We start from the raw sequence: 25,411 nt of genomic DNA, 5'->3' as shown, positions 1-25,411 counted from the left end.
TGGTGTGGTGGTGTGAATGTGGGAATATTAATGGATGGAAAAGTCTCCGAGAGGATTTCCTGCGGGATGGGGGGGGGGGGGGGGGGGTGCATCAAGCTGGAGCTGCTCCCAGAAGTTCATGGAATTCCATGTATCTGAAATCCCTTTGGGAATTGGGAATTCCACCGGGAGATCCTCATTTTCCGAGGAGCCTCCATTTATTCCTCCTCATCCTCTAGGTTTTTCCATTCCCCTTCCCTATCTTCCACCTTTTCCCTGCTCTCCACAACCAGTGTGGGTGACCCTCAGGAAAACGAGCAAATTCCCAAAAAATTCCCAGATTTCTCTGGATGCTGTTGAGGATGATTTTCCCGTTGTGAATTCCCAGGTGAAGCCGTAAGACAGGAAATGCTTCCATGAGAATCCTTGGATTCAGGAGCTTTTCCTTGGGTGAGCGATTCTGGTTTGGGAGAAAAGAATGGGATGTTTGTCTTTGGAGCAGCAACATTTTTAAGGAATGACAATTCCTGGTCTAACAGGGAACATCTGGGCCGGTGGCTTTTCCAGCTGCTGGGAAGGGCCCTGTGGAACAAAAGAGCTCCTGTTTATCTGGAGTTCCAGACTGGGACGGTTGCATCCATAGGATTTTTGGGAAACTTAAAAAAAAAAAAAAAAAAAAAAAAAATCTTTTATTTTGGGAGTGGGAGTTGCCGAAAACTCGTGGTACTGAGGATTTTTGGGATAGCCTGGAAAGAAGGGATGGATTCCTCAGGTCCTGCGCTCCTCCTGCTTTTTTTGGGCTGCTGGGTTGGAATGTTGCGGGCAAGAAAAAGTGGGAAAAATGTTTGGATGTCCCAAAAATATCCTGACTGGAAGTTGGTATCCTTGCTGGGGAATGGGATTGAGCAGCTCCTCTGTTTGGAGAGCAGGAAAATTCCCAATGTCCACATGGCGATCCCAATGTTCGGCTCCTGATATTGGGAACAACTCCAGCTTGGAGCAAATTCCCTGCTCCAGGGCTTTCCTGGGGAAAATTCCTTCCCTCCACTGGAGATCCCAGTGTTCATCTCCCAGTGCTCATAACAATCCCAGCTTGGAACAAATTCCCTTTTCCAAGGATTTTTTTTTGGGAAAATTCCCTCCCAATATCCTCACCCACCCCTGGAGATCCCAGTGCTCAGCTCAGGGCTGTTCAGAATAGCTCTGGGTTGGAGAAAACTCCCTTTTCCAGGATTTTCCAAGGGAAAACTCCTTGCGGATCCCAGTGGGATTTGCTGGAAGCACTACCAGCTCTGTGTTATTCCTTCTGGTTCTGCTGGAATCCTGCATCCTCATCCATGTCCTGGAGATATTCCTGGAATGGAGTGGGAGGTGTCCCTGCCCACGGAAAGGGCTGGGATGAGATGATCCATAAGGTCCCTCCCATCCCAAACCATTCCATGACCCTCTGGAAAGGCTCCTCCCTAGGCAGTGAAGGGACAATCCATGGGCACCTTGGATGATTCCAAGGGATTTGGTGCCATCCTGGAGCTGCTTCCCTGCTCCTCCCTGTGCTTACAGATGGGTTCGGAGCCTTCCCTCCCTGCCAGGAATCCATTCCTTAGAATGAATTCCAGAATTCCAGGTGGCAGGGTCACATTCCCAGCCTTTCGCTGCTCCAGCGGGAAGAGGAGAATCTGTCCTTCCACTGAGCTTGGGACCTTCTCCTGCCAATCCCAAATCAGGGAATTGTGGCTGAGGAACCCTTTCTTCCAGGGGATTCCCATTCTCCCGGTGCTGACGGATCCGTGTTTTCCGCAGGCTGGTGGTGGGAGCTCCGTACGAATCCAACGGGCAGCAGAAGACCGGAGATGTCTACAAGTGTCCGGTGCCAAGTGATGGCCACAGCAACTGCACCAAGCTCAACCTGGGTATGGCATTCCAACCCCAGACATCACAAATTATCCCTAAAAAATGGGATGTGGGGAAGGAATTCCTCCTTGGGAAGGTGGAATTCCCAGAGAAGCCCCTGGAAGTGTCCAAGGTGGGGTTGGATGTGGCTTGGAGCACCCTGGGTTGGTGGAAGGTGGCACTGAATGGGTTTTGAATTCCTTCCATCCCAAATTATTCCAGGATTCCTGGTTTGCTTCCCAAAGTGGGAGCTCTGGCTCACAGAGAGCTGCATTTTCCAGAGGAATTGTTGGATCAGGGTTTGGGACACAGCTCAGCGGGATTTAGGATTGACAGGGCTGCCCTGAGGGCTGTTCCAAATTTCTGGGTTGTGCCATGGAAAAAGTAGGGATTCCCTGACCTGGGAATCCAGGATGAGGATGAGGAGCTGAGCCCTCCGAGGGATTTCCTCCTCTCCAGCTCCCCGCCTCATTCCCAAAAATATTTTCCTTCTTTGACTGTCCATCTAGGAAACAACCCAATTTTCCCAGTTTTTTTCCCACCTTCCCAAAACCCCTAAAACCTGGAATTCCGCCAGCAGAGATTCCTCCCCAGCACTCAATTCCCAGTTTCTCCAGAGATTCCGGGGGGCATTCCGGATTTCCCGGGAATGTTCCCGATCCCAACCTCTCTCCCAAGGGCGGGTGACGCTGTCCAACGTGTCGGAGCGCAAGGACAACATGCGCCTGGGCCTGAGCCTGGCCACCAACCCCAGGGACAGCAGCTTCCTGGTGAGCAGCATTCCTGGGAATGCCGGCTGGGAATTTGGGAATGCGCGGCAGGACAGGGAGGTGTTGGGGGGCTCCTCTCTGGGGGTTTTTGTTTATGGAAAGTAGGGAGATTTGTAGGGATTTATGGATAAAGTAGAACAGAATGGGATAAAATGGAATAAAATGGAATAAAATGGAATAAAATAAAATAAAATAAAATAAAATAAAATAAAATAAAATAAAATAAATAAAATAAAATAAAAGTTAAAAAAATAAAGTAACATGAAATTAAATAAAGTAGTTAAAAAATAAAGTGAAATGAAATGAAATGAAATAAAATTTGGACTTTGATGATCCCGGCAGGTTCTTTCCAATTCAGGATATTTTATGATTCTATGACATTTATTTATATTTCTATAAGCACATGTAATATATATGTTAAATTTATAAATATTTATTATGTTATAAATATCTCTTACAGTATATACATGATATATATAAACCATGCGAATATTTATATACGCTCTTATTTTATAAATGTGTTTTTTATCTGGCAAGTATTTTATAAGTACATTATATAGTATAATATACTATAATATGCAATAATATAATATAATATAATATAATATAATATAATATAATATAATTATGTATTACATTACATTATATTATATTAATGGGACCATAATGTAATGTATTTAAATATTGAAAAAGTATAATTTTATTTATTTATTTTTATTATTTGATTCATTTATTCATCCATCCACTTATTCATTCATTTATTATGGAATCTCCATCCCTGGAAGTGTCCAACACCAGCTTGGAGAAATCTTGGAATAACCTTCCCTATGGAGTATTTCCCATCCCATGGCCAAGGCTGGAATGAGGTTTTCCAGTTCCATCCCAACCCATCCCGTCACTCCATAATTCCGTAATTCCCTGTTTCCCGCACCATTTGCATGGGAGAAGCTGTGAACACACCCATGGAAAAGGGATCCGTTGAACCAAATCCTGCTTTTCTGTCCCTCAGGCCTGCAGCCCGCTGTGGTCCCACGAGTGCGGCAGCTCCTACTACACCACGGGAATGTGCTCCCGCGTCAACGCCAACTTCCGCTTCTCCCGGAGCGTGGCTCCGGCTCTGCAGAGTGAGCTCCAGATCCCTGACCTGATCCTGGATCCAATCTCAGCTCTCATCCTTGATCAGATCCCATCTCTGACCCCATCTCTGACCCCTGATCCGATCCCTGATCCAATCCCAGATCCAATCCCTGATCCAATCTCAGCTCTCATCCTTGATCAGATCCCATCTCTGATCCCTGCTCCGATCCCTGATCCAATCCCGGATCCAATCCCTGATCCAATCTCAGCTCTCATCCCTGATCCGAACCCTGACCTGATCCCTGGCTCTGATCCCTGATCCAATCCCAACCCTGATCCCAGATCCAATCCCTCTTCCAATCCTGGCTCCAATCCCAGTTTGGCTGCACAAAGCAAAGTCCTCACTGCCCAGGAGTTAAATATGTTAGAATCTGAGAATTTGGAGCTGGGATTTTATTTTGTAGGGTTTGAATGAAGTTTCCCAGATTTCTTGGAGCTGGGAAGGATTCCCAGAAGCCTGTCCTGTTCCTGGGAGCTCCTCATCCCATGGGATGTGATTCTCCAGCTCCAGAACCTCTCTGGTGTTGGTTAATTCCCAGAGCACCAACAGGGGCTTGGAAAAACGGGATCGAGGCAGCAAAGGCATCATCAAATTCCTAGTGTCACTTCCCTCGTTATGTTCCAGCCCTTGATGTAAAGGATAATTGGGATTTTTGGGAGTTTCAGGAAGTGTTTCATTAGTGGGAGTCAGGGTCAGCTCCTCTCCCTGATTCCCGGGCTGGGGATGGAGATGGAGGCACACAGAGGATCCCAGCGATCCATGAGTGACTCCAATCTGTGGATCCTTCCACCCACCAAAGGGTGAAAGAGCAGCTGATAAATCTCTGAAATCCAGGACTTTTCCAAGGAACACTGTAAAACATCAGCAAGGCTGAGATGATCCTGAGCAATTTTCCTCACTGGAAAAAAAAAAAACAAAACTTAAATCCTTCCTGCTCCGACTGCAGAGCCGAGCCCTGGGGTCCCCTCCGGGGTTTTTGGCTGCCTCGGAACCGAGGATTTCATGGGAAGGGAGGAAATGCCCGCCTTGTGTTCCATGGCCAGGCTGGGAATGACTCAGGGATCAGGAACGGCTCTGCGGGAGGAACGGAGTCGGATCCTGCTCCTCTTTGAAGTGTGGAATAATATTAGTTGGGATCAAATTCCAAAGCTGAATCCCAAATGATGCCGCTGGGTGTTATTCCTAGGAAGCGATCCCATCTCTTCTCAATGAAGAGGATTCCTGTGGCTTCTCCCCACCTTGCTGCAGCCCCAAGTTCTTCCCCAAATTATTGAAATCAGTTCTTTTTCCTTCCCGAGAAATCCTAAGAGGAAGTACCTGGCTGGAAGTGAAGCCATAAATCTGCCCCTTGGCAAGAGGACTTTTAATAAACCCCTGGATTTTCCACAGGATGCCAGACCTACATGGACATCATCATCGTTCTGGATGGATCCAACAGCATTTATCCGTGGGTTGAAGTCCAACACTTCCTGATAAATATCCTGAAAAAATTTTACATCGGTCCTGGCCAGATCCAGGTAAGGCCCTGAACCATTTGTGTCATCCCAGGGCAATTCCTAATGTCCGTTTTCTGTCAAGATGCTGGAATTTGTCAAAATATTGGGATTTTTAACTCAACCCATGGAAAAAACCGCTCCCATTAATGTCCCTAAGTGAGCTATGGAGGGATCCCACATCCCAATAGGAACAGGGAGGATGAAACCCCATGGAAAGGAGCTCTCCATGCTCTTGCTCTGAGGAATCATGGTTGATTTAGGCAGGAATTTGAGCAGGAAAATCCCAAATTTTCCCAAACAATCCGGTTTGGTCCCACCTGAAGATGGTGTGGGTCCAAACTGTCACAGCGAGGCACGGCACATCTGGATCACCCCAAAACTTGGGAGCAGAGCAGGGGGGAGAGCCGTAAAATTGGGAATTATGAATGATGCCACAGAGGGAAAACTGGTAACGAGCGAGCACTGAAATTTTAACAGTGGCGAGCGCTGGAATTTTGATGGTGGCCTGGCGATTCAAAAAAAACCAAAAACCACGACCTTGTTTTTTCGGCGTTTTCGGTGACGTTCCCATCATTCCCAGGTGGGAGTTGTCCAGTATGGAGAGGACGTGGTCCATGAGTTCCATCTGAACGACTACAGGTCCGTGCAGGACGTGGTGGCGGCCGCCAGCCACATCGAGCAGCGAGGGGGCACAGAGACCAGGACCGCCTACGGCATCGAGTTCGCTCGGTAAAACCCCTCCCATTCCCAGGAAAACCTTCCAATTTTTCCCATTTTTTCCCCTCCCCCACTCCTTCCCTCTTCCTTTGTTCTCCTTGCTGCTTAAAAATGGCGGGGAGGGGGGGGAATCACCAGGGTTTGGAGGGAAATTTGTAGGAAGTTTTGCTAATGGTGCTTCCCAAAATCGCCCTGTCCTCATTTGCAGCTGGAGTAGACTCTGGAATTGTGTCTTCTCCCTGGGATGAGCTCCCAGACCCCAAATTCAGCCCCAAAAACTGCAGGTCTCCTGGAAATCCCTGGAGCGTCCTCAGGAACCCAGGACAGCTCCATCTCCTCCCTTTCCAGGGACAAATCCTCACTCCCGCACTTTTCCCAAGCAGTATTCCTGCTGTTGGTCATGGAATTTTAGGTTGGAAAAGAGGTCAAAGATCAAGTCCAGCACTGCCGAGGCCGCCACTGACCATGTCCCAAGTGCCACATCCATGTGGTTTTGAAGTCCCTGCAGGAATGGCAATTCCAGCACTGCCCTGGGCAGCTTGGAAAAGTTTTAGATGGATCCTGGCCAGATCTGAGCAAGGTCCTGAATGATTTGGATCACGCAGAGTCCCCAGCCCTGCTCAGTGTCCCTTTTCCAAAAATACTCTGGGATTTGGGACCATGCTTTGTCAAAATAGCGGGATTTTGGCAGGGGTGGAGAACTGGATGAAGAAATTTCCCGTCCCAGGGAAAAGTTCCATAGGCCAAGGCCAAAACTCCTCTGGCCAACTCAAAATCTGTTCCCTCATCCGATTTTGCTGAATTAAGGCCTCTTTCCTGCAAAAAGTGAGGGAATCCTGATCCCAAAGCATTTTCCCCAGGGTTCCTGCACCTCCCCGAGGGGCAGCAGCACCAGGGACGCCTCGGGGCGGGCTCGGTGGGGCAGCAGAGCCACCACGGAGCTGGCGGGGCTGAGCAGCCCAGGGCATCTCTTCACTTGCAGCTCGGAAGCGTTTCGGAAAGGTGGCCGGAAAGGGGCAAAGAGAGTAATGATTGTCATCACAGATGGAGAATCCCACGACAGCCCAGACCTGGAGAAGGTGATTGAGGACAGCGAGAGGGACAATGTCACCAGATACGCCGTGGCGGTGAGTGACAGCGTTCTTGGGCTTTGGAGGTTCCTGCTGAGCTCCGTGGTTCTCCAGGAATGACAGAGCACCTGGACAGGCTTTCCCCACTGCTCCCGGAACATTCCAAGAGGTCCTCTCCATCCCTACTGCTCCTGGAATGTTCCAAGAGGTCCTTGTGGTTATCTATTCTCACTGCTCTTCCAGTGAGAATTCTTGAGAATTCCAAGAGGTCCTGTCCATTCCCACTGCTCCTGGAACATTCCAAGAGCTCCTTGTAGTTGGTGCTGCTTTTGGGATGCTCCATTTGGGATTCGGCTGCCAGAACCAGGGACAGGCAGGACTCCAGATTCCATGAGGAATTCCTGGAGGAATTGTGGCAGTTCCTCAGTTTGCTCCCACAAAGTGGGGTCAGATCCGAGGATGGGGCTTCTCCCCCATGGACACCCCAGAGGACTTTGGGATGGTTTTATCCATCCTGGGAAAATGGCCCAGAGGAGCTGCTGACCCCATCCCTGGAAGTGTCCCAGGCCAGATTGGACGAGGCTTGGAGCAACCTTGGGATAGAGGAAGTTGTCCCTAACCATGGAACGGGATGAGATCCCTTTAAGATCCCTTCCAACCCGAACCAACCGGGAGTTCTAATTCCATGGAATTCTCCCATTTTATTCCCAACCAGGTGCTGGGTTATTACAACAGGAGAGGGATCAACCCCGAGGCCTTTCTGAACGAGATCAAATTCATCGCCAGCGACCCCGACGACAAACACTTCTTCAATGTCACCGACGAGGCGGCACTCAAGGACATCGTGGATGCTCTGGGAGAAAGGATTTTCAGCCTGGAAGGTGAGGGATGCTCCTCCCTGGCACATCCCAATTTGGGAATGTAATCCTTTTTTTGGGGATTTTTTTGAATGGGATCCTTTTTTTTGTTTTCCGCCCCAGAATTTGGACGTGGCTTCCGCAGTAAAACCTAAAATCCTGCTTGGAATATCTTCAGATTTAAGGGAATGTCTTTATTTGGAGTGGTTGTATCCCTCAGATATCGGGAGCAGAGGTCCCTTTTCCAAAGGACACACCTCATTCCAGCCACTGGAATTCTGGTGGCTTTGATTTTTTCTTTTTTTTTCCTTTTTATAGAAAACCTTGGAGATTTGGTATGGGGGGAATTTGGACGTCAGTGTCTTCCTCATCCATCACATTCCAGGGTTATAAACAGGAAAACCCACACAGGAGCTTCCTGGGGTGCCAGACATTGGGAGATTACAGGAATAATGTTGGGATTTCGGCTTTATTGGCTGAAATGAAATATCAGGAAATATTTCTGTCTTAAAACATCAGCTCTTGTGACAAATTTGTCGCTCTCCCAAACTAAATTTATCCGAATTTCAGAGGAAAAATGCAGCCTGGAATGCACAACTGGAACAGAAGATGGAGGGCTCGCACTGGGAATGAAACATCTTGGATCTGGGGAATTTTAGCTCAAACCAGCTCACAAATTCCCCACAAGTTTCCCAGTTTCCTCCCTCCACCCTGGCGCTTCCCTGTGGAAGTTGCTCTGGATGAGGAATTCTCCCAGTTGGAATTAGGAAGCAAAAACCTCCCAGTCACCATTTTTGGGTGATCTTGCAGCTCTGCAAGGAGAGAAGCTGCACCCCAGCAGAGCTCCCAGACTCCTAATAGCACGAGGTTGTGGGATTGGGGGATTTAGGGAGAAATGGGATCATCAGAGGGACCCAGAGCTGCTGGAGCGAGACCGGAGGAGGCTCCAGGCTGGGAGAGCTGGGAATGTTCATCTGGAGAAGGATCCAGGGAGAGCTCAGAGCCTGAAGGGGCTCCAGGAGAGCTGGAAAGGGATTTGGGATAAGGGATGGAGGGGCAGGACATGGGGAATAGCTTCCACTGCCAGAGGGCAGGGCTAGATGGGATTTTGGGAATTAAGAATTCTTGGCTGGGATGGAATTCCCAGACGAGCTGTGGCTACCCCTGGATCCCTGGCAGTGCCCAAGGCCAGGCTGGACAGGACTTGGAACACCCTGGGATAGGGAAAAGTGTCTCTGTCCAAGGAAGGGCTGGAATGGGATGGGAACCCACTAAACACAAATTCCCTTTTTTATTTTTTAAGGAACCAACAAGAATGAGATCTCCTTTGGGCTGGAAATGTCCCAGACTGGATTTTCATCCCATGTTGTGGAAGTAAGAGAGGAAATGTGGGATTTTTAAGAATTTCTTTCTTTTTTTCTTTTTTTTTTTGCTCCTGCCTTGTCCTGCTTAACACCCCCTGCTCCAGGTGGGAGATTGGGATTTGGGGACAAATAATTAATCATGGAGTTAAATCATTAGCATGAGGATAAGGAAGTGCTGGTGGATTATCCCATGGGAAAGGGAGGTGTTGGGAGACCCAAGCATTCCTTAGGATCTGCAGCCACTCCTCCCTCTTGGGAAGGACGTGCTGGGATGTCCATGAAAACAGTGGGAATTTCCTGGGGCGAGAGAAAAAACCCATTTGAAAAAAAAAACAGGAATAGGGTGGAAATGTCCATCCAGCGTTTTTTAAACCCTCCAGCATTCCAGGTGTTTTTTTGGAAGAATGGTCCGTGTGGGATCAGAGGGATGGAATCATCACCTCCCCTTGGGAAGAAATCCCATCAATCCACTCCTGTTTTCCCACAGGACGGGATCCTTCTGGGAGCAGTGGGAGCCTACGACTGGAATGGAGCCGTCCTGAAGGAAACCAGCAGCGGGAAGGTCATTCCCCTGCGGGAATCCTACCTGCAGGAATTCCCAGAGGAGCTGAAAAACCACGGAGCGTATTTAGGTGGGAGAGCTGAACAAGGCTGTGCTGCCACAGGGGGTGGGAATTTGGGATTTTATCCTTAAAAATAGGATATTCCTCGTGGGGTGCAGCACAGGAGCATCCTCACCTGGGAAGAGCCTGGCTACGACCCCAGAGCAGGGAACAAATGGGATTTAAATTCAGGAGCAGCCGAGCCAGCTGCGGGTCATCCACAGCTTTTCTTGGAACGGTCTCAAAGCGCCGATGGAATTTCATGCCTGGGCAGGAAATACCTGCTGGGTTAATCCATTCCATGTGCAGCCACTGAAGTTCTGGAATAAAAATATCGGCCGGGATTGTGAAACGCAGCCTCTCCTCGGAGATGCGGCTGTCCCGTGGTGGGGACAGAGGTGGGGTTCCATGGGATCAGCTCCTCGAGGCTCTTCCCTGGGAATGTGGACACATGGCTCATCCATGGGGTGACAGTGGAGTGTCCCCCCGGAGCTGGGATGGCTGTGCCATGGGAATCCCTGTGAGAGCTCAGCTGGGCTCTTCTTCCCACTGCCTGGAGGGAGAAATCTGGGAATATTCAGGAATGCTGGTGTATCCTGCTGAGGAGCAGCCTGGAGGGCTCAGTGCTGATGCTTGGTTTAGGAATATCCCTCCAGGAGGGGCATTTTTAAGGAAGGAGGGACCCCAAGGAAAGCCGGCTGGAAATCCCTGGAGATAATCAAAATTCACCTGGATGCAATTCCAGGGAATGTGATTCAGTTTCATGATTGACCAGACTTTGAATCCCAGAATGATGGAATGATTGGGATTGGAAAGGGACTTAAAGCTCACCCCATTCCACCTCTCCCAGGTTTCTCCAAGCTCTGTCCAGCCTAGGACTGGAACATTCCAGGATTGGGCAGCCGCAGTTTCTCTGGGCACCCTGTTCCACTTCTAAGGATTTAAGTGGAATTTAAACCTGACCCTGGAGGTTCAGGAACCTGGACTTGGGGTTAAAAACTGGGATTTGGCAGCCCCACCTTTATATTCCTACAAAATCCCACCTGTGACCACGGAAGTGCCGCATCTCAGGGGGTGATCCCAGTAGGGAAAAGGGATTGCTCGGGGTCATTGGCTTAGGCAGGGTTATTTCCATGAGGAGAAGTGGTTTTGATGGATTCATGGCTGTTATTGGACTGGGAATGTTGACATCAAGCACCAGAAAAGCTTTTCCTGCCCGGAGTTCCTGGAGGAGCGGGGCAGCAGGAGCTGCAACATCCCAGCACTGAGCACCTCACGAGGGTTCGTCCAGCTTGATGTGAGCCATGAAATAAAACACTCAGAAATTCAGGAATTGCAGGAATTGGGTTCACCTTCGACAAAAGAAGGATTTGCACAGGAAGTGCAAATCAGGCAGCGCCAAAACTCCCGGCACAGCTCCGGCTGCGGCAGCACCGGAGGCGCTGGGGCAATCAGATAAAATCTGGGTGATTTTATCTTCAGAAAAATCCAGGTTCTTTTAAGCTTTCCCTTTCTGGGAAGTGGCCAGAGCTGCGTCGGCAGCCAGGGGCTAACGGAAAGCAGATCCTGGGAGCAGGCAGGGAATCCTCACCCCGTGTCCATCCCTTCCCAGGCTACACCGTCTCCTCCGTCATCTCCACCAAGCACGAGCGGATTTACGTGGCGGGAGCGCCGCGGTTCAACCACACCGGCAAAGTCATCCTGTTCAACATGCACAGCAACAGGAACCTCACCATCCACCAGGCCCTCAAGGGAGAGCAGGTAATTCCCACTGGGAATGCTTTTCCTCCCATGGGAAAAAAAAAAAAATAAAAATCAACCTTCCCCCTCGATTTTTTTTCCCCGAGTTGGAACGTGCTGGTTGTGGATGTCCCAGTGTGGAAGTTTTTCTCCCCCCTGCCTCTGCTTTTCTCAGGCAGGGGTCAGTACGAGGTGTGTAAGCGTTGGGCCTTCAGGCACTCCGCTCTGCTGTGATTTCATCTTTGCTCACAGGAACCTTCTTCAGCCGACATAAAAAAGACCGGGAAGCTCCTCAGACTTTTCCACAGGCTTTTATTCTCTGAGGGGGGTGATGCAGGAATTTTCTGAATACATGGGGGGCACTAAATTTACTTTTATAGTGTTAGGGGGGTATCAAAAGTGAACCAATAGGATATAGGGTTAACATATTTTAACCAACTATGTAAGGTCTCTTTGTTTGGAACAACCACTTATAAATAATCAAATCTAACCAATAATATTCTCAAAAGATAAGAGACAGTCTACATTTTTCTAACATGAGCCGTTTCTAGTTAAGTAGCTTTTCTTATCTCCGAGAAAATACCAAGGGGGCCTCATGGGGGTATCTACAGAGGGATTCACCTCCTCTACACCTGTGGATCCCAGGGATGATTCCAGGGAGTGTCACAAGGGAGGATGGAATCGTTCCCAACCCATCCTGTCTCCTCCAGATCGGCTCCTACTACGGCAGCGAGATCAATTCCCTGGATGTGAACGGCGACGGCGTCACCGACGTCCTGCTGGTGGGAGCTCCCATGTTCTTCAGTGAGGGCAGGGAGAGGGGCAAGGTCTACGTGTACACCCTGCAGGGGGTGAGTGCCACCCGGGGACATCATTGTTGTTATTAGTATTGCTACTATTATTATTATCATTAAGTATTCATTATTGCAGAATTTATGTTTATTATTTAATTTATTGTTAACATGGAAAGTCTATAATTAGCATTACGGAATGTTTATTCTCATGGAGTTTGTGTTTATTATGGAATTGGTTGCTAATATAGAGCATTCATTATCATTATTATTATAATTATTATTATTATTATTATTATTATTATTATTATTGGGTATTTATTACTATTGAATTTATATTTATTATGGAATGTATCATTAATAAGGAATATGTTATTATTATTATTATTATTATTATTATTGCTATTTTTATTACTGCTATTATCACGATGTAATATCTATTATGGTGGAATTTATATTTATCATGGGATTTATATGAATATGCTGTTATTGTTATTATTGTTACTATTTAATTCTTGATTAAGGTGAAAAGCAGAAGTGGGGCTGGCTGGGGGCTCAGGGCTCCAAAATCCCACATCCTTGGGAATGCTCCCACCTCCTTTCTTGGAGAATCTCTCCACAACACTCCACTGTTCACTCAAAGGTTTCTCCTCTTTCCAGTCCTGCTCCTGCTAATTTGGGAATTGTTTTCCCTCCTTTTTTTCTCTCCTTGGAAGAACCTCTTCATTCCCAGCGGAGCCCTTGTGGACCTCCAGAGTTACCAGAATTCCCGTTTCGGCTCCTGCATCGCCGCCGTTCCCGACCTCAACCAGGACTCCTACAACGACCTGGTGGTCGGGGCGCCTCTGGAGGACGAGCACCAAGGAGCCATTTATGTTTTCCTTGGATTCCAGGAGACCATCCTGAAGAAGTACAAGCAGGTGGAGCTTCCCTGGGTTTGGTTTTCCTCATCCTCCATGGGAATAAATACCATTTGTTGCTATTTTAAGGACTGATGGAGCAGGATAAATCCACACCTGGGATTTAATTGTTATTACGGCCAGATATTCCCTCTTTTGAGGTGTCCAAGACAAAACGTTGGAATTCAATCCGTGGTGGAGTCCCCATCCCTGCTGGGATTTAAGATGTGTGGACATGGCGCCTGGGGACGTTGGTGGTGGCCTTGGCATCTTGGCAGGGGGATGGTTGGACAATCTTAGATGGATTTTCCAACCTAAATTATTCCATGGAATAGCGGGAAAAAGGCTGGAAACTAGAAACAATGTTTCGTATTCATTGCAAGTGATTGCTATAGATTTGTCGATTAATTATAAAATTATTTATTTACTTATTACACTTTTGATAAACATTAAATAGGGTAAATCCCGTAGAAATTTTGCATGGCGTCTCCAAAGAGGAATTGCTTTCATTCCCTGGGAAAATCATGTTTAGTACAACCTCCTGGGATGGGGAATTCCCAGCGGCGAGGCGGAGCCGGCCTGGCAAACCCTTGGCAGGCAGGGATGTTCCTGCTGGAATCCAGCCTGGATTGTTCCCATTCCTTTCCAGAGGATTGCGGCCGCCGACCTCGCTCCGGGCCTGATGTATTTTGGATGCAGCATCCACGGGCAGCTGGATCTGAACGAGGACGGGCTCGTGGACTTGGCCGTGGGCTCGCTGGGCAACGCCGTGGTGCTGTGGTGAGCCAGGGATCCTTTGGTGCCCTCTCCCGATTTCCTCTGCCCAAATCATGCCGACATTTTTCCAGGAAAAAAAAAATGATCTCCCAACAACCCAAGCCATCTTTCCTGAATAAACACTCCCCGTCCTACAGAGCTGTGGGATCTCAGTACCCTCAGGCCCTAAAAAGATGCCAGAGTTGGTTTTGTATTGAATTTCATCCATAGATCTCCAGAAATTCCGAATTAATTTGTGGGGATTTGCGCAGGCTCCTTCCGTTCTGATTTAATTAGAGCAACATTTTCAACTGTTAATTAATGTTTGGGAATCCCCTTGAAGCTGTCAGGGTGGAGGGTGGCCGTGCCCAGCCGCGATGGTTCACCCTGAGGTCTGCTCGGAGAGGGCCTTCAGTCTTCCCAACCTTCTGAAAAAAAAAAAAAAAAAGGAGTGGAAAAGCCAAACCTGGAGTTGTGGAAGACTCCAGGACGTCCCATCCCGACCCAGAACCCATCCCATTCCCTCTCCCCACCCCGCAGGTCCCGCAGTGTGGTCCAGATCAACGCCAGCCTCCGCTTCGAGCCCTCCAAGATCAACATCTTCACCAAGGACTGCAAGCGCAACGGGAAGGAGGCCACCTGCATGAGGGCCTTCGTCTGCTTCACCGCCCTCTTCCTCTCTGCTCACTTCCAGGCTGCCAGCGTGGGTAAGGCCAAAATCACAATTCCTGCCTCACTCTGGGTTCTTCTGTTTTCCTGGCTGGACACCCTCAGCTCTCCCAGCCTGGCTCCAGAGCAGAGGGGCTCATCCAGGGGGTGATTCTTCTGCGTGGAAATAAAGGTAAAATCAAATAAATAAGGGAATCCCACTCAGATTTTAATCACTTCCAGGCTGCCAGTGCGGGTAAGGCCAAAATCCCAATTCCTGCCTTGCTCGGGTCTCCAGCCCTGTGGAAAACCAAACTTTTGGGATGGAAACCACCCAGGAGCTTGGAGGAACTCTTGTGTCCATCTGCCACTTCTGTGTCACTCACGTTTGTCCCTATCCCAGCCGAGTCTCCGGGTTCTGGTGGTGCCTCTGCCAAAATTAAATCCCAGGATAAATCCCACCTCATCCCTCAGCCATTCCCTGGGCTGAGCTCTCCTGGGATTTGCCTTTCCGTGCTCCGTTTGACAGGAATGTCACCCCAGCGGGACGGGACAGGAGAGGCCGTGCCCAGCCCGCGTTCCGCAGGGCTCCTCCATCCCTCCTTCTGCAGCAGTGGGACACATCTGTCGGCCAGATGTGCATTTTCCACAGCATCCCAGGGAATCTGTGGAGCTGGCCAGCTCTCTTGTTAAACCTCGGATGGTGCCGTGACCCCGAGTCCCCCCGGCGGATTCCCGGGAGCCAGCGGAGCAGGGAAGCGATGGCAGCTCAGCCCCTGCAAGCCAGTGGCAAAAACTGTCCAAGGAAAATCAGGATTTGAAGCCAAAGGAAAAACTCCCAGGGCCCAGAGCAAGGGTTCTGCTTTGTGCTGTCAAATCTGGCATTTTTCTCCCTGCTGCTGTCCCTGTGGGATAAAATCTGAGTGGGATTTCCTTATTTATTTGATTTTACCTTTATTTCCACACAGAAGAATCACCCCCTGGATGAGCCCCTCTGATCTGGAGCCAGGCTGGGAGAGCTGAGGGTGTCCAGGCAGGAAAAGAGAAGAATCCAGAAAAACCTCAGAGCCCCTTCTGGGGCCTAAAGGGGCTCCAAGAGAGCTGGAGAGGGATTTGGGAGAAGGAATGGAGGGATAGGACACAGGGAATGGCTTTAAGCTGAAGGAGGAGAGATTTAGATGGGATATTTGGGAAGGAATTGTTCCCTGGGAAGGTGGGGAGGGGCTGGGATGGAATTCCCAGAGAATTTGGATCCCTGGGAGTGTCCAAGGCTGGGTTGGAGCACCCTGGAACAGTGGAAGGTGTCCCTGCCATGGCAGGGGCTGGAATGAGATGAGATTTAAGGTCCCTTCCAGCCCAAAAACCACTCTGAGATTCTGTGGTTCTCCAAAATCCCTGCTTGGCTGGAAATCTCCAGTTTCTTTCCAACAGCAGTGCAGGAAGCAAAGGGACTCTGTAAATCATCCAGGTGAGGGGTGTGCTCTGATTCCTCCAGCAAAGAATTCCACCCCCTCGCAGATTTTACACCGGGTCTTGCAAGAATTCATTTCTAAAACTCCTCATTTGGAGCAGGGGAAGCTTTTCCCAGAACTGTCTGGGATTTCCCTCCGCAGGGAACGGGGCCGCTCTTCGCCCGGGGTTTGGGGTTTGTGTGTGGCCCTGAACAAAGGGCTGAGCTGGGCCTGTCCTCGCAGGGCTCAGGTACAACACGACCATCGACGAGCGCCGCTACTCGCCCCGGGCACACCTGGATGACGGCGGTGACCGGGTGGCACCGAGGGGGCTGGTGCTGCTCGCCGGGCAGGAGCTCTGCCACACCCTCCCCTTCCACGTCCTGGTGAGTGTGGAGCAGGAGGGGCTGGGATGTTCTCTTCAGCATTCCTTGGTGGGAATGAGCCTTGTCCCGCTGGATCCATCCCACTGGATCCCTTCCCTTCCTTTGATGTGGTCAGGGATGGAGCTGCCAGCACGTGGCAGCTGCCGGGTCCCCAGGCAGTGACATCACCGCGGCTTCCATGTGCTCAGTTCCACGAGCCGCGTCCTCATCCCAGGGTCAGGCTGCTTTTCCTGCTCCAAAATCAGGAATGCTGCTTTTTTTATCCCATCGGGAATGCCAGTCCCTGGGGGCGTCCCCCTCTGGAGCAGCAGGGTCCCACCCCGGGGTGCAGAGCTGGTGGATCCCTCGCTTGCAAGGAGCAGCTGATGCACAAACCTGGCCAAACACGAACATTCCCAGGGAATGAGGAGGATCTTATAGAAGCCAGGAAGCCCCGAGCTGCCAGACTGGCCTGGCCCCAAGCCCCAGCCTGAACTGCCATGAACTTTTGGGAAATTTGAGGCTGGAGATGGAGCTGGAGCTCATGATTTAGCCCCAGAAAAATCTCCCTTCAGAGCATCCCTCTGCACCTCGGCGCAAGGCACGGGAGGAGGTCCCTGGGGATTACAGAGGGCAGGGGGGATATCAGGAAGGAATTCATGGCTGGAATGGAATTGCCAGAGGAGTTGTGGCTGCCCCTGGATCCCTGGAATTGTCCAAAGCCGGGTTGGATGGGTCTTGGAGCAACCTTGGAGATGGGATCTGTTTTTTGATTACATCCCGGCCCCAGGCTGGGTCTGCAGGGCAGATCTGGGACCTCTGGGGGACACCCTGAGGTGCTGCCCCACCCCAGACAGCCCTGGGCCGCTCTCCCACGTGTTCCGTGTGCCGCAGGACACGGCGGATTACGTGAAGCCGGTGACGTTCTCCATCGACTACGAGCTGGAGCATCCCGAGCACGGCCCCATGCTGGACGATGGGTGGCCCACCTCGCTCAGGGTCTCTGTAGGTAGCAGGTGACACTCCCAGGTGTCACCTCCCGTGGTGTCACCTCCTGGGTATTACCTTCCAAGTTCCCCCTCCCAGCTGCCACCTCTCAAAGTGTCACCTCCCAAAGTGCCACCTCCCAAGTGCCACCTCCCAGGGCACCAGGGCAGGTTTATCTTTGGAATAATTGTCACCGAGCTGCTCTCGTTGTCCCCTCAGGTCCCTTTCTGGAACGGCTGCAATGAGGACGAGCACTGTGTCCCCGACCTGGTGCTGGATGCCCGAAGTGACATTCCCAGTGCCATGTGAGTAGGTGACACAGAGCATCCTCCAAAAGTGTCACCAACGGGGGAAGACTCCAAAATCCAGCCCCGAGCTGCATTCCATAAATTCTGACATTGCTGCTCCTTCACCCAGTGTCACCACGAGGCTCATCCAAGCCCTTCACGAGGTGCTCCTTGGCATTTCTGAGCCTCTCCCTTCTCCCTGGCTGGAAGGAATCCATGGTTTTTCAGGGAATCCACAAACCAGCTAATACTTGGTGCCATGGTGATGAGTTCCAGGGATACAAATCAGGAAATACCAGGGAATAACGGCAAGGCTGGCATTACCTACCTGCCAATTATGGGTTTGACTCATGGAAATAATTCCCCATTGCAGCTCCATGGTTAAAGAACTATTAAAGGTTATCCCTGAATCCATGGGAGGCCCCACAGCTGCTCCAAGGGCTGGAGCCCCTCTGCTCTGGAGCTGGGCTGGGAGAGCTGGGAATGTCCACCTGGAGAAGGGAAGGATCCAGGGAATCCTCAGAGCCCCTTGCAGGAGCTCCAGGAGAGCTGGAAAGGGATTTGGGATAAGGGATGGAGGGACAGAACTCAGGGAATGGCTTTAGGTAAAACAGGGATTGATGGGATATTGGGAAGGGGCAGACAGGCTGGGATGGAATTCCCAGAGAAGCTGTGGCTGCCCCTGGATCCCTGGAATGTCCAACACCAGGCTGGATGGGGCCTGGAGCCCCCTTTGCTATTGGCACAGGATCTGGTTTTTCCCTACTTCCCAGCTGTGCCGAGCATTCCTATTAACTTGAGAGAGGGTCACACCACTGGCCAAAAATCCCAAAATTACGGACAACGGGAGGAATCCGTAATTCCTCTTTCGGCACGGCAGGACAGAGGGAGAGCAGGGATTTCCATGCACTACCCATGGTAAAATCCCAGGAATGCAGGGAATTCCCTTCTTGCAGGGAATTCTGCCGGAGGGCGCTGCGGAGGGGGGACTGCTCAGCTTTCAGCCTCTCCTTCGATGCCTCCGTCTTCGTCATCGAGAGCAGCAGGAGAAGGGTGGCTGTGGAAGCGATGCTGGAAAACCGCGGGGAAAACGCCTACAGCGCCGTCCTCAACATCTCCTTCTCCAGGAACCTCCAGTTCGCCAGCTTGATCCCCAAGGTGAGCTCCCAGGGGAGATCCAGGCTTTTCCAGAGGCACTGCTAATCCCAGCTGGATGAGAAAGATGCAGCCTAAAGCAGAGCCCAAATCTGTCCCCATCCCTCGTAAATCAGAGCTGTTTATGGGCTCCGTTTCTAAGCACTTCCAGCTCTTTATTTTGGAAATACAAAAGCGTTTGAGTTTTAAGAGCCTGAGCGAAGGTCAAACACAGAGGAAATTATTTCCCTCTATTTTTCTCCTGCAGTTGTTTAAAAATACTCCCCGCACATGGCCAAGTTCCTGTCAGGAACGAGTTTTTGCAGCTGAGAAATAACTCCTGGAAGTAGGAGCTGGTTATGGGAATGTGGCCACAGCTCAGCATCTCTCCATGGCTCTCCCTGGATAATCCCAGAGTGTCCCAAAAAATGTGATTCCCCCACTCACTCTATCTTGGTGCGGTTCCACCCTGCTCCCAGCGAGGTTTGGGAATGTGCTGATGCTGCTGAGCCTTCCCTCACCCCCCCATGACTTCATCCCTGCCCGCAGATCCCATCTCCTTTGTTTTTCTCCAAGCCGTGCCAAGGAAAAATTGTGGGGCTCGCTGCCCACAAAATAAGAAAAATGCATTTTTTGGAGATTATTCCATATGATGTGAGGGGAGCAGGGAAAATCCTCAGGATGGAGGGGAACAGAAAGCACCAGGCAGCAGTGGTTGTAGGGAATATTTGCAGCTGGTCATGGAGGAGTCATGGATAACGAGCTCCTGGCTGTCCTTCCTTATAAAGGAGCATCCAGAGAGGATGGATGTCTGGGTCTTATAAATAAAAAGTGGCTGTGGCCCCAAAAAGTCCATAATTTCAGCAGATGAGTGGGAGGAAACTCCAGGCTGGTGCTGGGATATTCCATCTCCTGGGTAGGACTTTTCCAGAGGCAGCATCTCAAACTGACCGCCTGTGGGATAGAAGCTGGAATAGCTCATCCTGTCACGGTGAGGAAAATCAGGAATGCCAGGAATGCTCAGGTGAATTTATTCACCGCTGTTAAATTCATTCACTGCTGTAATTAAATTCATAACAAGGATTAAATCAGGGGACTGAAAGTCACTTCCTAGTGATGCCCCTTTCCAGGAATATCAATGGATGCGCGGGAAGGATTCCCAGCTGCAGCGAGCAGGGTGGGTTGGAAGACTGGCTGGTTGGTTGCACGGTCCTTTGGCTGGGTTTTGGTTGGTGGTTGAGTTTTGGTTCGTGGTTGGTTGTAGGTTGCATCCTTCCTTCATTCATTGGTTTGTTGGCCATTGGTTGGTTGGGATTCGGTCCTTGGTTGGTTGGTCCTTGGTTGTTTGGGTCTTGGTCCTTGGTTGGTTGGTCCATGGCTCTTGTTGTTGATTGGTTGGTTGTTGGTTGGGTTTTGGTTGTTGGCCATTGATTGGTTGATTAGTCATTGGTTGGTTGGTAATTTGTCAGTTGGTCATTGGTTCATTGATCATTGGCCATTAGATGGTTGGCCATTAGTTGCTCATTGGTTGGCCAAAGCATCGGTTTGGTTGGTCTTTTTTGGTTAGTTGATCATTGGTCATTGGTTGGTTGGTCATTACTTTGCCATTAGTTGGTGATTGGTTGGTCATTGCCTGGTTGGTTGGTCATTGGTTGGTTGGTGATTGGTTGGTCAGCCATTGGCTGGTGATTGGTTGGCCACTGGTTGGTTTGTTGGTTTTTGGTTGGTCATTGATCATTGGTTGGTTGTTGATTGGTTGTTGATTTGTTGGACATTGGTTGTTGATTGGCTGTTGGTTGGTTGGACATTGGTTCTTTGTTCTCCCAAAACCAAGGCCCATTTTGAGCCCTTCGGGTGTTCCCAGTTTCCTGAAGAGCTGGTTCCCGGGGCTCATTCCCGGTGTCCCGGACACTCCATGTTCCGTTTCAGGATGACACCGACATCAACATCGACTGTGCCAGTGACGACCGACACCCCACCAGGAGGGTGTGCAACGTCAGCTACCCCTTCTTCCGTGCCAAGGCCAAGGTAGGACATTCCCAACATGGACCTTCTGCCCCTGGGGTCACATCTGCCACATCTGGGCAGCCCTGAGCAGGATTTTACCAATCAGCTTCTGGTTTCTTCCCTCTTGGAGTTTGAAAGGGATCTTAGGGAAGCTGGGGTGGTTGGGATCCTGCCCAGGAGAGCCCCAGAATCCAACCCAGCTCCTCCGGGTGACAGAATTCACCTCCAGTTCTCTGGAAAAAATTAATGTTGGCTTCAAACCATGGATGGGAACTTCACCGAGCTGATTCCCTGCAGGAGGAGGCTCCTTCTCTGCCTGAGAGGTTTTCCTTGCTTTGAGGTTCCTCTGGATCTAGCTCAGAGCCAGTGGGTGGTGGCATCCTCCAAACTGGTGTTCCCAGCATTTGGGATGAGCCCAGCTCCAGTTTATCATTTTTACGAGCCATAAACCCTCAGGAAACATCAAATTCCGGGATAAGGTGGGAAAGGAACAATGGGGAAATCCACACGGAATCCCACCTGCTACCCGTGGGAAAAGGGACCAACACAAGCAGGATCTGGAGAGGAAAATCTCCCCATCTTCCCGAATCTGACTGAAACCTTTCCTTGATTATGATGGATGAGCCTCAGGCACCAGGCTCGTCTTTAAAGCTCCCAAAAATCCCAGTGGGATGCCTGTGGCTGCACGAGGAGCTGGCTACCCATGACCTACAGGGTCGGGAATGTTTCCGTGGGCCATCAGGTAGCGCCGCTCCTGCCAAAACAACGACTGGGCTGGAGATGGAATTTTGGCTTCGGAGCTGCGAGAGCTTTAATATTCCAGTCAGCTGTGCTGGCCCAGACGGATTGAGGTCGCTGCAGACGGGACATTGATCACATCTATCCCGTTTTATTGGTGTTGGCTCGCTCCAGCTGCCTCCGCTTCCCGCCCATCCCGGGCCTCTGCAGGGATCTGCTTCCAGAGGGAGCCGCTTGCTGCTCCCATCACAGGGGCTCTGAGAATTCCTGCAACTCCTCTCTGCCTGAAAAGGCTCTGCTGGATTCCAGTGGGATTGGGAATTGTGTCTCCCGCAGGGTCCCTGCTCAGCATTTGGGATTTTATCCCCCCCGATGTTTTTTCCCGGTGTTTTTCCCTTCTCCGCAGGTCGCTTTCCGCCTGGATTTTGAATTCAGCAAGTCTGTCTTCCTGCAGAACATGGAGGTCCACATGGTCGCCAGCAGGTCTGGGGATGCTTTGTCCCTCTGGAATCACAGAATCATGGAATGGCTCAGGCTGGATAAAAAGCCCATCCAGTCCCACCCCTTCCCTGATCCCAACCTTGGACAATTCCAGGGATCCCACAGCTTCTCTGGGCTTCCCTTGGGATTCCCTCCTCCAGAGCCAGAGGTTTTCCATGGAATAACCCCATGGAGATCCAGTTGTTCCCAAACTTGGCTGTTTACCCAAACCCTGTGCTCCCAAACTTGGCTATTTTTATTTATCTGGGGATTTACATCCATGATTTTTCCGTGCCTGTGGAAGCTGCCAGGCTCTGCTGGATCTCCAGCCACTGCTGTTTTCTCATCCATGCTCCCATCCCAAATATTTCCCCAGGAAAAAGTCTCCCAATAATTTTACAAAGTTATCCTTACTCCCCGTTCCTGCACGGGTAAAGATTTCTCACTGGGAAATGTGGGAAAATCCTGCAAGGAAAGGGGGAAAATCCAGCAAAGAAAGGGAAAAATTCTATGAGGAAAGGGAAAATCTTGCAAAGAATGGAAAAATTAAACCAATTTGATATTTATTAAATTATTAATGAATAAATTATGAATTGACTAAATTATTAATATTGATTATTTTTCAATAAAATTCCCAATTATTAGAGCAGAGGAGGATTCCCCTTCACCACTTCAATCTACCGGATGGGGGTGACACCTCCACCTCCACCAAAATAATTTTCTTCACCAAAAAAAATCCCGGAATCAAACCCTGCTTTGACTGAAAAAGCAGAAAATTTCAGCATTTCCCCAAAAAAAAAAAAAAAAAAAAAAATTCCCAAGGGGATTTGGGTCCTGCCTGACCCGCCCTGGTCCTGCTGCTGTTCCAGTGACAGCGAGGAGAAGGAGAGCACCAAGGAGGACAACACTGTCCACCTCAACTTCCAGCTCAAGTACGAGGCCGACCTGCTCTTCACCAGGTGAGGGGGTTTGGGATGGGATTCTGTTCCTGGGATTGGGAAAATCCCTTGGGAAAACCAGCTGGGGAGCAGCCTTCAAACCGAGGTTTAATTTGGGAAATTTATTGAAGAAAAGCAGGAGCCGTAAAAATAAAAAAAATCGGGGAGAGGTTTTTATAAAATTGCCGCGCTGGATTTTCCCCATGTTTAAAGGTATAAATTTTATTAAAGAGGTGTGAGGGTGAGTTTTTATGGGGGGGGAAAAAAGGGAATTCTTGGAGGTAATAATGGACATAACAGGTGCTCCTGGTGTCTGGGCCAGTGTCCATCCCACAAAACCATCGGAGGGAAGCTCAGCTGTGGGATGAGCGTGGAATTAAAAATCTGGTAGAGCCAGGGATGAAGGCAGAGATAATTAAGGAAGCTGCTGATGGGAAAATCAGGGATCCCAAAGCGCATTCCCTGGCGTTGCTTGCTGGAATTTTTAGGGGATTTTTCAGCCCTTGGGTAATTTTATATTTTTTACACAGATGCCGTAAATGAAATTCCTTTAATGTTCAGGATTTATGGGGAGCGAGGGGATTCTCCAGTTCGGAATGAAGGGAAAGAAGAGAACAGAAAATATCAAATTTGGGAATTTTGGAGTGAAAAAGAAGGGAGAGAATTTTAAAGAATGTGGGGGTTTGGGGCCATCACATGTGTTCCCAAATGGGTTCCCACAGGATATTCCTGGCTCTTTTCCCACCTCTCCAGCTGCAAAGCAGGGATTGATTTAGCTCCTGTGACACCAAAACCTCATCCAAGGCCTGGGATGAGTCTGCTTTACTAAAGAAAGGGAAAGTCCTACAAAGAATGAGAAAATTCTGCAAAGAAAGGGGAAAATCCTGCAAAAAAAAGGGGGAAATTCTGCAAAGAAAGGGGGAAATGCTGCAAAGAAAGGTGAAAATTCTGCAAAGAAAGGGGGGAAATCCTGCAAAAAAAAAGGGGAAAATCCTATAAGGAAAGGAGAAAATCTTAAAAACCCCTTTGTCACCCTTTGTCCCACAGGACATCGAGCCTGGACTATTTTGAGATCAGATCCAACAATTCCCTGGATGGATCCAATCCCATCGGGCCCCCCTTCCACTGCACCTTCACGGTGAGCAGGGATTGGATCCCGGAGTTTTCCTGGATTTGGGATCTGCCCCGGGAGCCGGGATCCTTGTCCCACAATCCCAACACGTCCCTGTGCTCTTCCCTGGCAGCTGCAGAACCTGGGATTCTTCCCGGTGCAAGGGGTGACCCTAAAGATCACCGTGCCCGTGGCCACCCGTGCGGGCAACCGGCTCCTGCTGCCCGCAGAATTCCAGGCGGACCAGGTAGGACGGGATCCCGGTTTAGGATGGGATCCCAGTTTAGGATGGGATCCCAGTTTAGGACGGGATTCTGTCCCAGTTTAGGACAGGATCCCAATTCAGGACGGGATCCCGGTTTAGGATGGGATCCCCGTTTAGGACGGGATCCCGGTTTAGGATGGGATTCTGTCCCAGTTTAGGATGGGATTCAAGCCCCATTTAGGGTGGGATTCCATCCCAGTTTAGGATGGGATTCCAGCCCTGTTCAGGATGGGAATCCATCCCAGTTTAGGATGGAATCCCAGCCCGGTTTAGGATGGGATTCCGTTCCAGTATAGGATGGGATTTCAGCCCCGTTTAGGATAGGATTCCAGCCCCGCTTAGGATTGGATTCTGTCCCAGTTTAGGATGGGACTCCAGTCCTGTTTGGGATGGGATGCTGTCCCAGTATAGGATGGGATTCCAGTCCCGTTTAGGATGGGATTCCAGCCCCCTTTAGGATAGGATTCCATCCCCGTTTAGGATAGGATTCCAGCCCCATTTAGGATTGGATTCTGTCCCAGTTTAGGATGGGATTCCAGCCCCGTTTAGGATGGGATTCTGTCCCAGTTTAGGAGGGGATTCCAGCCCTCCAGCCACATCCCCCAGCCAGCCAAACTCCATCCCAAGCTCCATCAAATCCTGGGGGGTGCTGGGGACCCCCACTTCCATTGGGATGGGAGCACAGGGAAGTGAGTGCCATGATCCCTGTGTCCGTGCCAGAATTCCATCGGCTTCTCCCACAGGAAAACACCACCTGCACCATCTGGGGGAACACCACTGACTACCGGAGAACCCCGGCACAGGAGGATCTGACCCGCACCCCACACCTGGTACTCACCTCCCCAGGGCTGATCCTGGCTCCAGGATATCCCAAAACAGGAAAAAAACCTGGAATAGGGATGGCCCGTGGACATGGCAGGGGAGGACACTG

At 50.1% G+C, this 25,411-nt stretch overlaps 1 protein-coding gene across 1 annotated transcript in view; it reads left to right on the top strand.

The window, feature by feature from the left end:
• Positions 1-25,411, top strand: part of ITGA11 (integrin subunit alpha 11) — a 37,589-nt gene that overhangs the window by 9,250 nt on the left and 2,928 nt on the right. Inside the window, exons 3-26 of the mRNA XM_062501843.1 lie at positions 1,780-1,889; positions 2,548-2,639; positions 3,649-3,763; positions 5,167-5,294; positions 5,854-6,002; positions 6,973-7,117; positions 7,776-7,941; positions 9,221-9,291; positions 9,769-9,913; positions 11,496-11,644; positions 12,334-12,474; positions 13,131-13,334; positions 13,963-14,093; positions 14,610-14,776; positions 16,412-16,554; positions 17,428-17,538; positions 17,740-17,825; positions 18,764-18,965; positions 20,871-20,969; positions 22,093-22,169; positions 23,036-23,125; positions 24,152-24,242; positions 24,349-24,462; positions 25,224-25,310. Coding sequence (XP_062357827.1) covers positions 1,780-1,889; positions 2,548-2,639; positions 3,649-3,763; positions 5,167-5,294; positions 5,854-6,002; positions 6,973-7,117; positions 7,776-7,941; positions 9,221-9,291; positions 9,769-9,913; positions 11,496-11,644; positions 12,334-12,474; positions 13,131-13,334; positions 13,963-14,093; positions 14,610-14,776; positions 16,412-16,554; positions 17,428-17,538; positions 17,740-17,825; positions 18,764-18,965; positions 20,871-20,969; positions 22,093-22,169; positions 23,036-23,125; positions 24,152-24,242; positions 24,349-24,462; positions 25,224-25,310 — 3,013 coding nt within the window. The remainder of the gene's footprint in view (positions 1-1,779; positions 1,890-2,547; positions 2,640-3,648; positions 3,764-5,166; positions 5,295-5,853; positions 6,003-6,972; positions 7,118-7,775; positions 7,942-9,220; positions 9,292-9,768; positions 9,914-11,495; positions 11,645-12,333; positions 12,475-13,130; positions 13,335-13,962; positions 14,094-14,609; positions 14,777-16,411; positions 16,555-17,427; positions 17,539-17,739; positions 17,826-18,763; positions 18,966-20,870; positions 20,970-22,092; positions 22,170-23,035; positions 23,126-24,151; positions 24,243-24,348; positions 24,463-25,223; positions 25,311-25,411) is intronic.

The sequence above is a fragment of the Cinclus cinclus genome, chromosome 13 (assembly GCF_963662255.1).
Source record: "Cinclus cinclus chromosome 13, bCinCin1.1, whole genome shotgun sequence".
Lineage (NCBI taxonomy): Eukaryota > Metazoa > Chordata > Aves > Passeriformes > Cinclidae > Cinclus > Cinclus cinclus.
This window is presented reverse-complemented; position numbering and strand designations above follow the sequence as displayed.